Source organism: Anabrus simplex, chromosome 1 (assembly GCF_040414725.1).
Source record: "Anabrus simplex isolate iqAnaSimp1 chromosome 1, ASM4041472v1, whole genome shotgun sequence".
Lineage (NCBI taxonomy): Eukaryota > Metazoa > Arthropoda > Insecta > Orthoptera > Tettigoniidae > Anabrus > Anabrus simplex.
The window spans coordinates 1568622547-1568638140 of NC_090265.1; the positions used below are offsets into that span (position 1 = coordinate 1568622547).

The 15594-nt window shown below is 37.7% G+C and overlaps 1 protein-coding gene across 4 annotated transcripts in view; it reads right to left on the reverse strand.

Moving 5' to 3' along the window:
- The window catches only part of LOC136880908 (S-phase kinase-associated protein 2), a 222731-nt gene that overhangs the window by 75755 nt on the left and 131382 nt on the right, over positions 1 to 15594 (reverse strand). For all 4 annotated transcript variants that reach the window (XM_067153445.2, XM_067153439.2, XM_067153452.2 and 1 more), the window contains one exon: positions 12984 to 13083. In XM_067153445.2, coding sequence (XP_067009546.1) covers positions 12984 to 13083 — 100 coding nt within the window. The remainder of the gene's footprint in view (positions 1 to 12983; positions 13084 to 15594) is intronic.

Consider the following 15594-nt stretch of genomic DNA (forward strand, 5'->3'; position numbering starts at 1 on the left):
AATTCTATTATATCACTAAAAACTTTGAAATTCAACATTAACATTCACTAATTTCATACATTACTTAACATTACATAAATGTATCCAAAAATTCAGATAAAAACACACAAAAACTTTAGTAGTCGAAACCAATTTGAAGAAATGTTAATAGAAATTGAAGAGTTTCTAAATATATTAAAATTTGCCCTCAATAACCACTATTCCAGCTTCAATAATATCTACCAGCAACATGGACTTCCCATAGGATCACCAGCCACAGGGATACCTAGCAGAGATTTACTTAGACAACTTGGAAGACTCCAAAATCGACAAAATAAACACTATGTTTTTGTTTGTTGTTTTTTTTTCTTGGTTGGAAGACTATGTCTTTGCTATACTAAACTAAGGCTTCACCAATGGAAATTCTTCCATAGAACAACTACACACCCTACATAAACACAAAACTTCTAAAAGAAATAAACCACACATTAAATAACCTTGATACTTCTAGTTTGTATTTTCAATTTGCTTTACATCGCACCGACAGATAGGTCTTACGGCGATGATGGGATAGGTAGGGCCTTAGGAGTGGGAAGGAAGCGGCCGTGGCCTTTTAAGGTACAGCCCCAGCATTTGTCTGGTGTGAAAATGGGAAACCACAGAAAACTGTTTTCAGGCCTGCCGAAAGTGGGGATCGAACATAGTATCCCCGGGATGCAAGCTCACAGCTGCGTGCCCCTCGTTAAATGATCATCATACAACATTCACACAAAACCATCATAAACCTCAACACTATAAAGCAAAATTCCACCCACCCTAATGTTAAAAAATAGAGCTGCAAACTACAGCATGGCCCACAGAGCTTTTAAGATCCCATTATCTGCTGAAAAGCTCAAAAAGATAAATATAATTCACACAATAGTTAAGAATAACTATTATAATTGAGAATTCATAAACTATTTTATTTTAAGTCAAACACAAACCGAAATGTAGCTTAGTTAAAGAAGACAAACCCTAAAATGAATATGCATCTTTTACTTTCAATAATACAATATTACCAACTTACTCAAAAAACGCAATCTCAAAATAGCTCAAAATTAAGTTTCAACACCCATTACATCGAACATGCAAGTGCTATAAAATATAATCGCATTTCCGCACTGGGTAAGCACATGGCTGACTTTAAACACAACTTCTAGAATATTAAATAACATCTGCAAAAACCCTGAAATTTACACAAAAAGGTACCCAACTCAATATCATTGAGGAATATTTCACACACTAAGTTCAATATAGTTCAATAAGCGAAAAACAAACATTTTATACAATGACGCCATCCCCTTAATTGGTTTGGTAAGATTGTTAATCAACACTGCAAGCACTTTCTTCAGTCTCTTCTGCCCAGAGCCCCTCCTTCTCCGACTTTAATAGCAAAAGATACAACCTGATATTCTACAATCCACATGAGTTATTAACAGCCATCATGAAGTCCAAGGATGTTCCCTCTTAGTCAAACTACACAGCAACATCTAGCAAGTGGGCTATTAATTACAATTATACCCTACGCATTCATTTAAAACATTATATATATTTGTATTTCATATGTAATCAAATGGTGCACATCAAGTTTTAACCTCTTCAGTGGGGAGCTCAGTACACTCCGGCTCAATCCCATGTGGGGAGCGATTTCCCCGATTGAAGATAATATATACTTGAATATAGTGTATTCAATTGTTGAAAGATCCTATTTTAATTTTTCAATAGTCTGAGCAAGAACGTACCAAGTCCTTGCGCACTGCGATACAGAGCTTGTTTCTTCCTCATAGCAAAGCTCTACTTTTTGTTTATACAGTAACTTGTACCTAAATATTTTAGGCAGTTTACTAACAATCTCTGCCTGGAAATAAATTTTTGGACATGTAAATTTTAGATTTTCACAATTTACATGTACTTAAAAGATTTAGAATTGAATAATAAATTATAATACAAAATTTTCTGTTATGTTGGTTACTGCTTTTGAGAGATCCAGTTGATATACCTACAGTTCATAGGTGACACACAGTGACTATATTACACTACACTACAGGTAGTATTTACAGTCTTCACAGTTTTACAGCTGTTCATTATTATACACACTGAAGCAGATCATGTTATATACCCAGCCACAACATCACATAATTTTTATGATTCCATTCCGAAACACTATCTTTTTCTTGGTTTCCACTCTAGCCCCATAATAAGATGTTCTCATCAATTGAGACTCTGCCATCAGGGGAATAAGCTTCCAAAAATTTTGCTAACAGGTGGTCAAATATTGACTTTATCTTGTGTAGTTTGGGAGGAATTTGTCCATTATACGTCACATTGTCAGGGAAATGTAAAAAGCTGTGGAGGAAAATTTTCTTCTCTGTCATCAGCTCATAGGAAATAGGCATGGTCAACAAGAGACTGCAAGAAATATAATGTCCTAATTTAGGTTTCTGTACAACTCCCTGCAGCAGCAGTATGCCCACAAGAAGCTTTATTTCGTTCTTATTTGTCCGGACCCAGTCTAGATCTTGACTCCTTCGTTTCATCTTCCTAAAGTAGATTTTAGTTGCAATTTTCTGCTGAGAACAGGTGTCAAACTTTGAAATGGATTATCAGTAATCGCCCTCCGCCCCCCGAGAAAAATTTTGAGTCAAGTCAAAAGCATGCTCCTTCCTTCTCCATAATGACACCCCTTTTGCCCTTTCCTCTAGCAATCTATCCAAAAGTATAACATATGACACAATAACATTTGCACACAAACTGTTAGTTCTGTGATAAAACATTCCTTGTAGCTTGTTTCTCATGCAGCAGCCACTTTTCAGTGTAGTTTTTCTTGAAGCACCCTTCCAATTGTGATGACATTTTCGTTTTCTGAACCATAAGCGATTCCAGTGCAGATGTGCTTAATGTAGACCTGACTTATTTCTCAATTTTTCTGTCAACTATCAGGTACACTTAACACAGCAAATACAACATTACTGAAGGATTTGTAGTAGAGAAGAGCAGCGCTTGAGCTCCTCCATTCACAATGAATTTTACAATGCTTATGGGTAGCAAAAGGAAGTCACAACTGAAATAAGTATCACTGCAAAATCACAAGCATTGAAACAAGGACGATTTAGGAGAAAGGCTCAAAAGGACTGAACATTTTTCCTTCTTTCTTTCTGTAGAAAATTATTTTTTTGTGATAATGTCAGCTTTTCTGAAATAATTTCCCCTCTGTCCGTAATTGTGATGTGAAATCCGTAATAATTATGGACAATCCATAATAGTTGACACCTCTGTGAGAATAAAGATTTGTCTGATGAGCCATGTTCTGGAATATCTCCCTTTATACCATGACGGAATTTTGGATCAAGGCGGGGTGCTTCATTGAACATTTTCAGCCAGTTAATGAAGTTGCACTGGTTGGAATATTATCAGTATTATCGTCACCACAGTTACTGACATGATCACCACTTGAACTAGAATCAAACACGTGTTGCCTCTTTTGAGACTGCTGAACATTCACATCAGCTGGGCCTAAACCCTGTTTATTCGAGCCTGCAGTACTTGTTCCACGTAAATTCCCGTCACTAACAAATTCCACTTTGGAAGACTTTACTTCACTAAGATCAGTACCCTCCCCCCTAAATTCCAACATTTTGTTTATCATGGCCCGTAAATAATCCTCAACTTGAAGGCCAGTAATTCCTTTTAGACATTTTAGCGGAAAAAAGGCAAGAAAAAGAATCAAATATAACCCCCAGTCTCTGCAGTTTGGAAGGAAATAATGATTTATGCCTGTATAATGGAACACATGCGTGTAATAAATGTTGTGTAACTCATGGTAAACACACACGGCAGTCATAAAGGAAGAACTAGAGACTAAGGATAATAAATTAGGTCACAGTTCTAATGTGATATCCGAGAGGTCTGTTTAGTATCAATCTCCAGAAATTCCTTCTACAGCAATATTATTGCATCCAAGGGATGAATAGGCATGAGCTAGAACAGGGATGGCGAACCTTTTCCAGCTAGTGTACCATATTAAGTCTGGTTTATTATTCTCAACTATCTACGGTGCCACTTGTTATTTTCTTTTAAGGAATGGCTACAACCCCCCCCCCCCCCCTCAACCGACTTCCTGTCTTAATTCTAAATTATGTTTCATAATATGTTATTTATTCATTTAGTGATTTATTTTATATATATCTTTTAATTCATTTAATTGCATGTTTCATGTTTGCATTTTGCAAATACATCAAAAATACATTTTTAAGTATGTAAGTTTGGTAATACCTAACATTACTTGTAAATATATATATATAATAAGCTCCCATTGTAACACACTTTGTCATTATTATTAGATACAATTAAAATACAGATATTGCTAATGGACTAAGTGAAATATTGTTCTCACATTTGATTTAGTACCCATGTCATTTACAGCTTCTGCAGTATGTCCCTTTCCTTGCAGTTCCTTATTCATATCATTGTACACTGCTGTAAAATCTAGGAGAAACATTCATTCACACAGCCAAATAGGGTCCGTGAGTTCTGGGAATTCTTCGTGCTTTTCTACCATGAAGAAGCGCATTTCGTCCAAGAGCTCGACAAGCCTCTGGAGTACTTTCCGACGACTCGGCCAGTGATCATTATTGTACAAGTACGCCACTGTTAGATTCCACTTCGTGTAAGATTTTCAAGAACTGGCGATTATTTAGAGCACGTGCAGGTATGAAGTTCACAATTTTAGTTACCACCGGGACTACTGTTTCAAATGACTGCATACATTCTTTCGCACATACGGGGACTTCCTGGTGTAACATGCGCTGGAACTGTAAAATAGGGTGTTTTTTCTTTAAGAAATTGCACCAACCCATTATGAATACTCACCATACTTGAGGCAATATTCTGAAAGTCAAACCCCATTTTTAATACAAGTTCTCGCTTCACATCTTTCATTATATCTTTACCTATTATCGTATTTTGCAAACTAAACAATTTAAATAATTCCTCCCTCATCACATTTCTACAAGGAAATCAGACAAAAACAGCAATCCTTTCTTGTAAGGTCACATACATGCTTTCATCAAGACATACCGAATACATCTGGGAGTTATCCTAATCAGCTTTCAATTGCTCCGAAACATCTTCACTCATTCTTATTAATCTACCCTTGACAGTATTTCGACTGGCTGGCATTTCTTTAATTCTGTTAATTATTCATTGTTTGTTAGGAAAGTCTTCTATTAATGTATCGGACGTCAATAAGAAAGTCTCTTTCAAGAACTCACCACCAGCGGTTTCCCATTCTCTAATATGCAGTGAGACAGATGGAAACTACCGCACTGATATTATTTCTTGGCCGGAAAGATGACACAATGACACAAAAGAACTAGTTTGTTTCGTGTATTGCTCGATTTTCTGTGAAATGATCTCTCTTCTTTCTTCATTTGTCATGGAATGAACATTTAAATGATTCATCTCGAAATGGCGCTTTAGTCCTACATTAAATGTGCAGGACGCGACGGCAACATAAAGCTTTATTACTTCTTTCTATCACTCCGAATTCCCTTTTCCAAAGTTCTTGAAGAATCCGGTCACTACCTTTGTTAAATTTCTGTTTTTTCGACATCGGAAACATGTTTGTGAGGTCCGTATACAAACGACATTCAATAAACAGTTACACACAACGAATGATTTAGAGCTACTGGCTACCACACAGAAGTCAAATTTCACTCACTGAATGACGGCAAGATTTTCTATATTCATTTCTTACGCGTTATACATTAAGACTATACAATCCATGAGATATGTATAGTCTGTAGCACAAGACGTATATAAAAACTAACATGTTCACCTAGTGACACGCGCGGCATAGGTTCGCCATCCCTGAGCTGGAACTACAACACAAGGCCATTAGGCTTTAGGTCGTTCTTGCCCGGGCGTAAGCTGCGGTCTTTATATTGCAACTCGTGGATGACATTTCTACTGGGAGAACGCAGTTGGAAATATTCACATCAGAGAGCAGACCCGTTCATAACACGCTGCTGAAAAAAAAAAATGTCTGCAGGCAGCAACTGAGAAAAAATATGTAATTAGAATCAACGGATATATCCGCGTCACCCGCCATGCAAGTTACTTGTAGCCGTAGATCTCGACGCATCACCCACTGAACAGGTTAACGGCCGTTTTATTATGGAAATATTTTATGACAACAGTAGTGAAACTGAACTGTGATATTAAACTACAAAACTATTTTAAGATAACAATAGTGATATTTCACATCAGTGAACCATGCTATTTTAGAAATAATACTGCACTTTAAAAGATACATAGTATCGATTAGGTGGTAACATCCAACACTTAACTGTGAAATGATGCAATGTTTCAGGTATCTTTGTATATCACATTCTCCTTGCAATATAGATTGTAAGGAGCTAGAGAAAGGTACTGTTGATAAGCAGTGCAGTCTGTATTTCTGTGCGACAATGAGATTGTTGGCCCCTTCCACTGAAATCTATTTGTTTCGAAAATAGTATTGACGTAGATTTTGCTCGAAGGAGCCAACTCTTTTTTTTTTTTTTTTTTTTTTTAAATGTCATTTCATCATTTTATGTGTACTGTCCATAATACATGTTTTACATTAAGTTATCTCACAAGATACGTTGCGCATACATATTTTAAGAGCCAGTAAAATAATAGAGGTTTAAACTGTTGGTTCAGTTTAAACTTCAGTTTATCTGTTAGTTATGTATTATAAAACTTAATCTTAAGTTTAACCAGAGATTAATTTTACTGCCACTCATCTACCATTTAAGCAGAAGTTTAAGAATACATAACCTTACAACATGGCAGAACGAATGGATCTCGAAGATTTTTTTGAGGTGTTTGAAGAAATACTAAGCAATGACGAAGAAGTGGTTCAAATTATTGAATGACCATGGGCACTACAAGTTTTCCGAGCATGGGGACATCACTTTCATATCTTCATCATTATCATCATCATCATCCATTCCCTTTTCCAGATTCTCTCTGGGTAGGGTAATGTACCAAAGCCCTCCACCTTACTTGATCTTTCCACCATTCCTCTTCTAGTACTTTATTGCTATCAACTATTTGCAATACACTCCACAAGAGCTCCATCTCATTCTAGGAAGTTCCCTAGGCCTCTTTTCAGTCTCTATATCCATGAATGTTCTCCTTGGTATTCTCTCTCCTGGCATTCTCATCATATGTAAAAACTATTTTAGCTTTGATATATCAATCTCTTCTTGAAGTTTACACACTCCCACGCTTCTCCTTATTTCCTCATTTCGTATTCTATCTCATCTTGTCTTTCCCTGTATGCTCCTCAAGAACCTCATTTCAGCTGCTTGTATCTTACTTTGGTTCCGCTTAGTAAACTTCCAGGCTGCTGAAGCATATGTCAATGTAGGGTAATAAAAGGATGAGTATAAAATCTTCTTGCACTTCATTGGCATATCTTTGTTCCATACAATGTGTCTCACACACAGGTAGAAACTTGCAGACTGCAGTATTCTTAAATCAATTTCTCCATCCAAATTTCCATCTTGTGATATCATGCTGCCGAAATATTTAAAATATTTCACTACTTCAAGAGGTTCATTTCCTATTTTTATCACTCCCCTGGATTTTATGTTACCTCTTGTCATGATCGAAGTCTTACTTTTCCCAGTACTAATCTTCATTCCAAAATTTCTCCTCATTCCATAAATCAACTTGTGTCTGTATTTCTTCTTCATTATCTACCCAAACTACAATGTCATCAGCAAAGAAAATAGACTTTACTTGCTCGCCCATCATCTTCTCCTTGATATTATGTAGAATTCTATCCATGATGATAATGAAGAGTAAGGGAGACTATACGCTTCCCCGTCTTAAGCCTGTCTCAACTCTGAACCATTCAGTTTGACCCACTTTGATTCTAACACAGTTTTTGCAATTTTGATACAATGCTATTACCATCTGCATTGTTTCATTCCCAATCTGTGCCTCTGTCAATGTTTTCCATACCAAATTCCTTGGGACACCGTCATATGCCTTTTCAATATCTAGAAACGTTAGTGTCCTTTCCATATTCCCAATACCTTTCCATCTGCCCTGCCTCTTCTGAATCCATACTGGTGTTCTGCCAATTTTCCCTCTACTCTGTCTCTTATTACTCTATCCAAGATTCTTTCAAGGATCTTAGCTGTATGAGGGATCAGTGTCACTCCTCTGTAATTTTCACATTGCTTCTGTCTCCTTTCTTGAAAATTGGTATAATGACCCCTTTTGTCCACTCTTTTGGAACAGTCTTTTCTCTACATATCACTCTGAAGAGTCTATACAACCACTGTAGACCAACTACTCCTGCTGCTATTATCATTTCTATGGTGACGACCTCAATTCCAGCTGGTTCTTCGATTTCTCCTTGCACCGAGGTATTTTGCACGTTGTAAAGCTGTTCAAAGTATTTTCCCCACCTCTCCAATATATTCTGCTTCTGTGTCATCACTTCCTCCTGTTCATTTTTAACCCAATCGCATCATTTGACAACCCTAGCTTGTCATAGTTACTCGTGGCATATGAATCAAATGATGAGCTCTGCTCGCGGCGATGCACAGCTGTACATCAATCCATATAGTTCAGTCAATAACCCACAGACGCCACTTGTATGCATTCTGAGCTGAAGTTTACACATGTGGCTTCGGTTTTTTCCCTTTCACCAGGTTCTCGCACACTTCCGGAACAAGAGATAAGAGAATCTTTTTTCACATAATTTCGCTCTTGTCAGTTGCCATCATGGCGTCAAGCAGATATGCTGGTGTTGATGAAGAAGGAATACGAAAGCTAATAGATAGTGTTTTAGAGAGTGATATTGAAGGCAGTGATGTTTGTGATGACGAAATAGACCCTGAAGTCCTTAGTTTGAGTACTAGCGATGTGTATACTAGTTCTGATGACACGGAAAGTGAAGCAAATAACGACAGTGTGCCGAGTCTTTCGAAACAAGCTCGTACCTCAGCACAGACTAACTTGACTGACTGGAACTGGACAAAAAGTGACAATAAACCTGTTGTACATAAGTTTAGTGAATACAGTGGGGTTAGTGAAAACTTATTGAAAAAGTTTGATACGCAGCCACTATCTGAACTCTCAGTTTTTTGTGAATACATGAACCCTTTGTTTGACAATACATCTGTCGAGACAAATACATATGCGGCAAAACAGTTGAGCAATCCTGACAGAAAAAAGTTGAATGACGATGACAAATGGTTTGAGACTACACCCGACGAAATTAAGGCATATTTTGCGTTAGTTATACTAATGTCACAAGTGCGAAAGTCAAGAACACAGTTATACTGGAGTAAAAACAGGTGTATAAACACTCCTATTTTTCGTGAAACCATGAGCAGGGGAAGATTTATTATAATTTCACGATTTTTACATTTTGCTGACGATGAACAAGTCGATAGTAGTGACAAACTAAGAAAGATTAGGCCTATAATACAACATTTCTGCTCCACATTTTCAGAATTATATTTACCTTCACAAGACATTGCTCTAGATGAAAGTCTAATGAAATTCAGAGGCCGCCTTTCATATGTCCAGTGTAATAGGTCTAAACGTTCTAGGTTTGGAATAAAAATTTACAAAATTTGTGAATCAAGTCCTGGCTACTGTCTGTCTTTCAAAATTTATGTAGGTGATGATGTAACGGATCCAAAACTGCCAGCGAGTACAAACATCATGCTCAACATGTGTGAACCCTTGTTAGGCCGAGGACATACATTGTTTTTAGATAACTGGTATTCTTCCCCAGATTTATTCAAAAGGCTACACGACAAGCAGATGAATGTAATTGGAACTGTTAGACAGAACCGAAAAGACATGCCTCTCGATATCAGTAAGAAGAAACTAAAACGTGAAGAGTATGAGACGTGGGCTGCCAACAGTATGTTGTGTGTGAAGTGGAAAGATAACAAGGATGTTTGCTTTCTCACCACTAAACACAAATTAGCTGACATGACAGGGACAGGCAAACTCAGGCAAAAGAGAGGACAAACCCCAAGGGAAGAAGTGATAAAGCCCAAGTGTGGCCTTGAATACCAGAAGGGGATGGGTGGTGTTGACCTTCAGGATCAGGTTACAACTCTGTTTCCCGTCATGCGACGCACAGTGAAAGGATATAGGAAAATATTCTTTTACCTCCTAGATATGTGTATTTTCAATTCCTTCACTGTGTATCACAAGATCGCTGCCAACAGACGAGCTACACGGACTTCCGAACTAGCATTGCGCAGCAGCTACTAGAGACTGTTCAGTTGCCGGAGTACTCTGTTCGAGGTCGACCTTCAGCGAGCACCACCCCAACCAGATTACAAGCTAAATCATGGGCCCACTTTCCCATGCGTATTCCCCCTACAGAGAAGAAATCAAAAGTCACAAGAAGGTGTGTTGTGTGCTACAGCCGGGGTAAAAGAAGCGAAAGTTGCTGGCAGTGCAAAAAGTGTGGCATAGCTCTTCACTTAGAAGAATGTTTTGAGGTGTACCTCACCCAGCAGACGTACTAAAATAGCGGCATTGGTAAGTTTATTACTTCTTTATCATGCATGCAAATTTTCAGAAAGGAATATTTACTGGTTGGTTTTGTATGATTTTCTAAATAATAGTGTGATGACAACGGCCGCAGAGCGGTATTTAAATATGATTTCTTAGTGAACTCCTATGGTATTTAAATGTGAGGCGAATGGGTTAATGAAGTTAGCACCTTCTGGGTTTTTCTTCTTTTTAACCCACTGGAATAATATCTTTGTTTCCGGTTGTATCTTCTTGCAGAGATTCAATGAAATATTGCCAGCATTTCTTTTTCTCTCCTTGAGCCACCTTGGAGCACTCCTTCTTGCAGTGCCTGTATTCTGTTTTGCGTTCTGTTTTGTTTCTCAGCCATCTTTTCCAAGCTTGTTTCTTCCTTGTAACTATTATTTTACCCTGTCATTCCACCAGGGCATTTCTTGGTCTTTCTTCCTGCCTGATACTCTTCCACATGTCTTTTCTGCAGACTCCACTATGACTGTTTTAAAGTATGCCCATTCTTCTTCGACCCTTCCGATGTCCTCCTTAGGTATACTTGTTTTAATGTGTGTCTGGAACCCTTCTCCTGCAATGTCCACACCCTTAGCTTTCTCTGCCTAATCTCAGTCATCTTTTGTATCATTCCCATCTTTAACTTAGCTATCACAAACTCTGTGATCTCCTTCGAAAGATTCACCTGGGAGGGCTGTTACGTCTACCAACATTTTCCTGTTCCCTTTCTTGACCAAGACGTAATTCAACAGAGTTTTGATTTTGTTATCCCAACTATATCCTATCTTCTGTTTTTCTTTTGAAATCATGTGTTACCAATGATAGCTCATTTCTTCTACAAAAGTCTACCAAAATACCTCCAGCCTTGTTTCTCTTCCCATATCCAAATGGACCTATAATCTCTTCATCTCCTTTCATTTCCTGACCTACTTGGGCACTCATGTCTCCTATGATCACAACTTGTTTGCCCTGTATATGGCCTTCCAGATATTCAAGGTATTCCTGTAGATCCATATCTGTATTTCCAGTTTGTGGAGCATACCCTTGAATTATATCTGTAACACCAGTTTCAAGTCTCAATCTGACCTTAATCAACCTGTCATTTATGTTTTCCACCAATTCTAGGTATTCCTTTAGGTCCTTTCTAATTATGAGACCTACACCATTTTTCGCTTCTCTACCTCCACTACAGCATAAGGTGCATCTTTTCTTTAGTTTCCTCTCACGTTTTCCTTTCCATTTGGTCTCAATGATTCCCAGCAATGCTGTATCTTTGTCAATCATAAAATCTACAATTTCTTCCACTTTCCCTATTAGTGTCACTACAATAATGGTCGCTATCTTGATGAATTTGGTTGCTGGTCGCCCATTTCTCACATTTCTCCCAGCATCACAAGAAGTGCACGTCGCTTGTGGGGAACACCCTAGCATGTTTCGAGGCTTCAGTACACTTATCATATAGGCTTTTATTATGATGGGTTCGCCACACCCAAAGGCGTCACTTTCACATGTGGAATGAATTTTTTTTTTTTTTTTTAATAGGTTTAGGCTTACAAAACAGACTGTCATAACCCTATTTCAGCAAACTGGTGCTAGAATAAAACATGCAACGAAAACGTAAGAATGTAAAAATGACTTTTTGAACTGTTTGAATGTCAAAAGTGTAAATTTCAGGAAATAAAGTAACTTCCTTCTATTTCAGAAATTATGCTGTAGAAACTCTCAGTCAGCTACTAATAGCATTGAGGTTTTATACCTCCCGCAGTATGTTTATTAAAATGGGAGATTTCGTAGGAATTCATAAGGCCACTGTTTCATGGACTATATAAATATTTCTGTACTAATTGCACAAGCAATTCTATTTCCCTACTAGTAAAATTAGGACAACGTTTATTGCTTTTATCCACCATTTTGCCTACAAGAAGTAATCAAACCATTATCGACAGTGATCTTTTCTTGCAAGTCACTGCAAAACATTACCGACAGTCATCTTTTCTCGCAAGTCACTGCCACCAAGATTGTATATTTCCTTCTTCACCTCAGTTTAAACTAGGCCGGCCATTATAAGACTCAACATCGGTTTAAAGTCAAGTTACAGTTTAACTCAATCCTCAGTTTAAACCCTCATTGTAATACCGGCCGTAAGTAATCCAAATTATATTGTCATACAAATTTTATTCAATAAGTAATACCCATTTTTATGTCTTTCCACCGGGTGAGTACGCCGTGCGGTTAGGGGTGCGCAGCTGTAAGCATACATCTAGGAGATAGTGGGTTCCAACCCCACTGTCGGCAGCCCTGAAGATGGTTTTCCGTGGTACAAACAGAAGTAGGAGACTACAACTATCAGCCCATTAATGACATTGTACGTTCTGTTAGTAGAATATATAACTTACCAGAACTCCGTATCACTGCCATGCTGAGATCCAAGTATTGCACTTTACTCCTGTCACCATCAAGGAGCGAACAACTGGGACTGAACACAGGTGTCATTATCTGAAACAATAGAATCTCACTGATGTTCAATCTGAGTCACTATATATATTCTCCCATTTGTCCGTTCTTGGCTCTCCCTGAATATGTCATAACCCTTATCTCCTAGGAGCTGGCATATGTAAAATGTTTTGACAGCCTTTGTTCCAGTTCCGTGAACTATAATAGCAGGTATGTTATTCGTATGGCAACTAAAATACAATTTCTTAGGGTAGCAATATGTGCAATATATTTAAAAAGAAGCAGAATTGAACATCATCCCATGACAACTGAAACTTAGCTGTTGTTAACAAAACCTGACGTAATAGACCAAGAATGTTACAGGACTACATTTCTAATATTACTGAGCATTTCCAATAATAAATGTTTTCATCATCTTACGTTGTCCCCATCAGTATTTACAGTATTAGTGTCCCTGCCTGGTCCATAAATGTTAGGATATATGTTCCCCTATCACTTATAACCAAGGTTAAATAAAAGTTGGTGTATTTTTATGCCGTGGACTGAGCATCCCTTCGGATCTGCTAAGTAGCTTGGGGCATTACAGATGTGGTTCATATAAGGGTGGATATAAATGGCTATGCCCAACATGCAGCTTGATTTGACTACTGGGGCACGATAAATGCAGTTTTTCACACCATGACGACGTCAAAATATCAATTTGATTGGATGTGAACAATATGAGTAACATGGATGAGTTTTTTTTTTTTTTTTTTTTTTTTTTGCTTTACGTCGCACCTACACAGATAGGTCTTATGGCGACGATGGAACAAGGAAGGGCTAGGAGTTGGAAGGAAGCGGCCGTGGCCTTAATTAAGGTACAGCCCCAGCATTTGCCTGGTGTGAAAATGGGAAACCACGGAAAACCATTTTCAGGGCTGCCGACAGTGGGGTTCGAACCTACTATCTCCCGAATACTGGATACTGGCCGCACTTAAGCGACTGCAGCTATCGAGCTCGGTGGATGTGATTAAAAATAACGTTAGGTTAAGTAGACTATACATTGCCCACAAAATGGACAGGTAGAAAGGTGAAAGTAAATATAAAATTATAAATTAGTAAAGCAAATTATTTCACCTTAGCCATACAGAGGGTTATGCCTACTATGAGTGGTCTTTTATATTGTTATCAAAGCAAGGCAGAATAATGTCAAAATATGGCAGAGGATGGTCAACATGATACGGTAAAATCACTTTACCATCAATATGGAAGAGATTTGTAACATGCAACGGTAAATTCAATTAAATTATTTCCAATGAAGGAATAAAGTACACGTAAAAAAAAAACATTTTGTATCCCGCGAGTTCCATGTGTCTCACTGCCTGCTCTTTACATCAATATGAACATATTTGAGATATGGTAACAAAAATATATCATTTCTATAAAATATATTTGCCATGAAAATTAAAAAGTATGCCTATTTATGTACCGTTTCACTATTTCATTTATCCGAACTTGCAAGAGGCTCTATTCCCTGTAGATCGGAGGATTCACTGTTGCTTGCATTACTAGAATCCTCTCCTAAATAATTTTTTCAACTACAGTATCTGTGGCACTTTCCAGGTCCCACATAGTTTTCTCTTTGTGCACCACATGCTGGATATAGGAATGCTGAAACCTGTCACCTGTGCTGTATCAAGATGTTTACACACGTCACAAACGTAAGATAGGTAACTTAAAGGGTCCACCTTTTCAATACAAATAAATGTTATAATGTTGTATTGAAAAGGTAGACCCTTTAAGTTACCTATCTTACGTTCTCAGTTCAATACGGACAAAAAATGAAATTCATAGATTTAAACACGTCACGAAGTTTGAAAGTGGAGTTAAGGCTGGCAACATAACATTTAATCTAGCTCCACATCATCTCTATTGGGCTTAATTATTCAAGAGGCAGTCTGAGTACAGCATGGCCCGCATGTTTGGCTAAGCCATCTATTACATATTTCTCAGAGGCTTGCAAGTTTCACCAATTCCAACAATTCGGTTCTAACAAGTCCTTTGTCGCATGTTATGTTTTTACTTCTCAGCCATGAAATTACTTCAGCTTTCTTCCAGGATTTGTTTGGGATACTTTCTAACTTCACACTGTGATAAGGAGTGTTGAACACGATAACACTAACAGACATCAGATTTGGTAATATTCCTTTAAACCAAGATTTGAATTTGTCACCAGTCATTTCATCGTGATAGACTCCATTTTTTTTTTTTTTTTTGGACTTGAACACAAGATCACCACCCTCCACAAAACAGTCATCACTTCCACTGTGTAACACTATCAGTCACTTACCACTCCCTGTTGGACTTTTTAGCCCTGAGCTTAAACCCCAAAAAAATGCCTGCTTCTTCGACTTCACGGTAGAGTCGAACTATGACTCTGATGTTGTATGCCCTTCATTAATCTACATCTCGTCTAAATTCCCTTATCTTGCAGAGATAACACCTACACCACAATATAATATCTCTATCCACTACGATGCTTTTTCGATTTCTACTGATGAACTCGAAACCTAT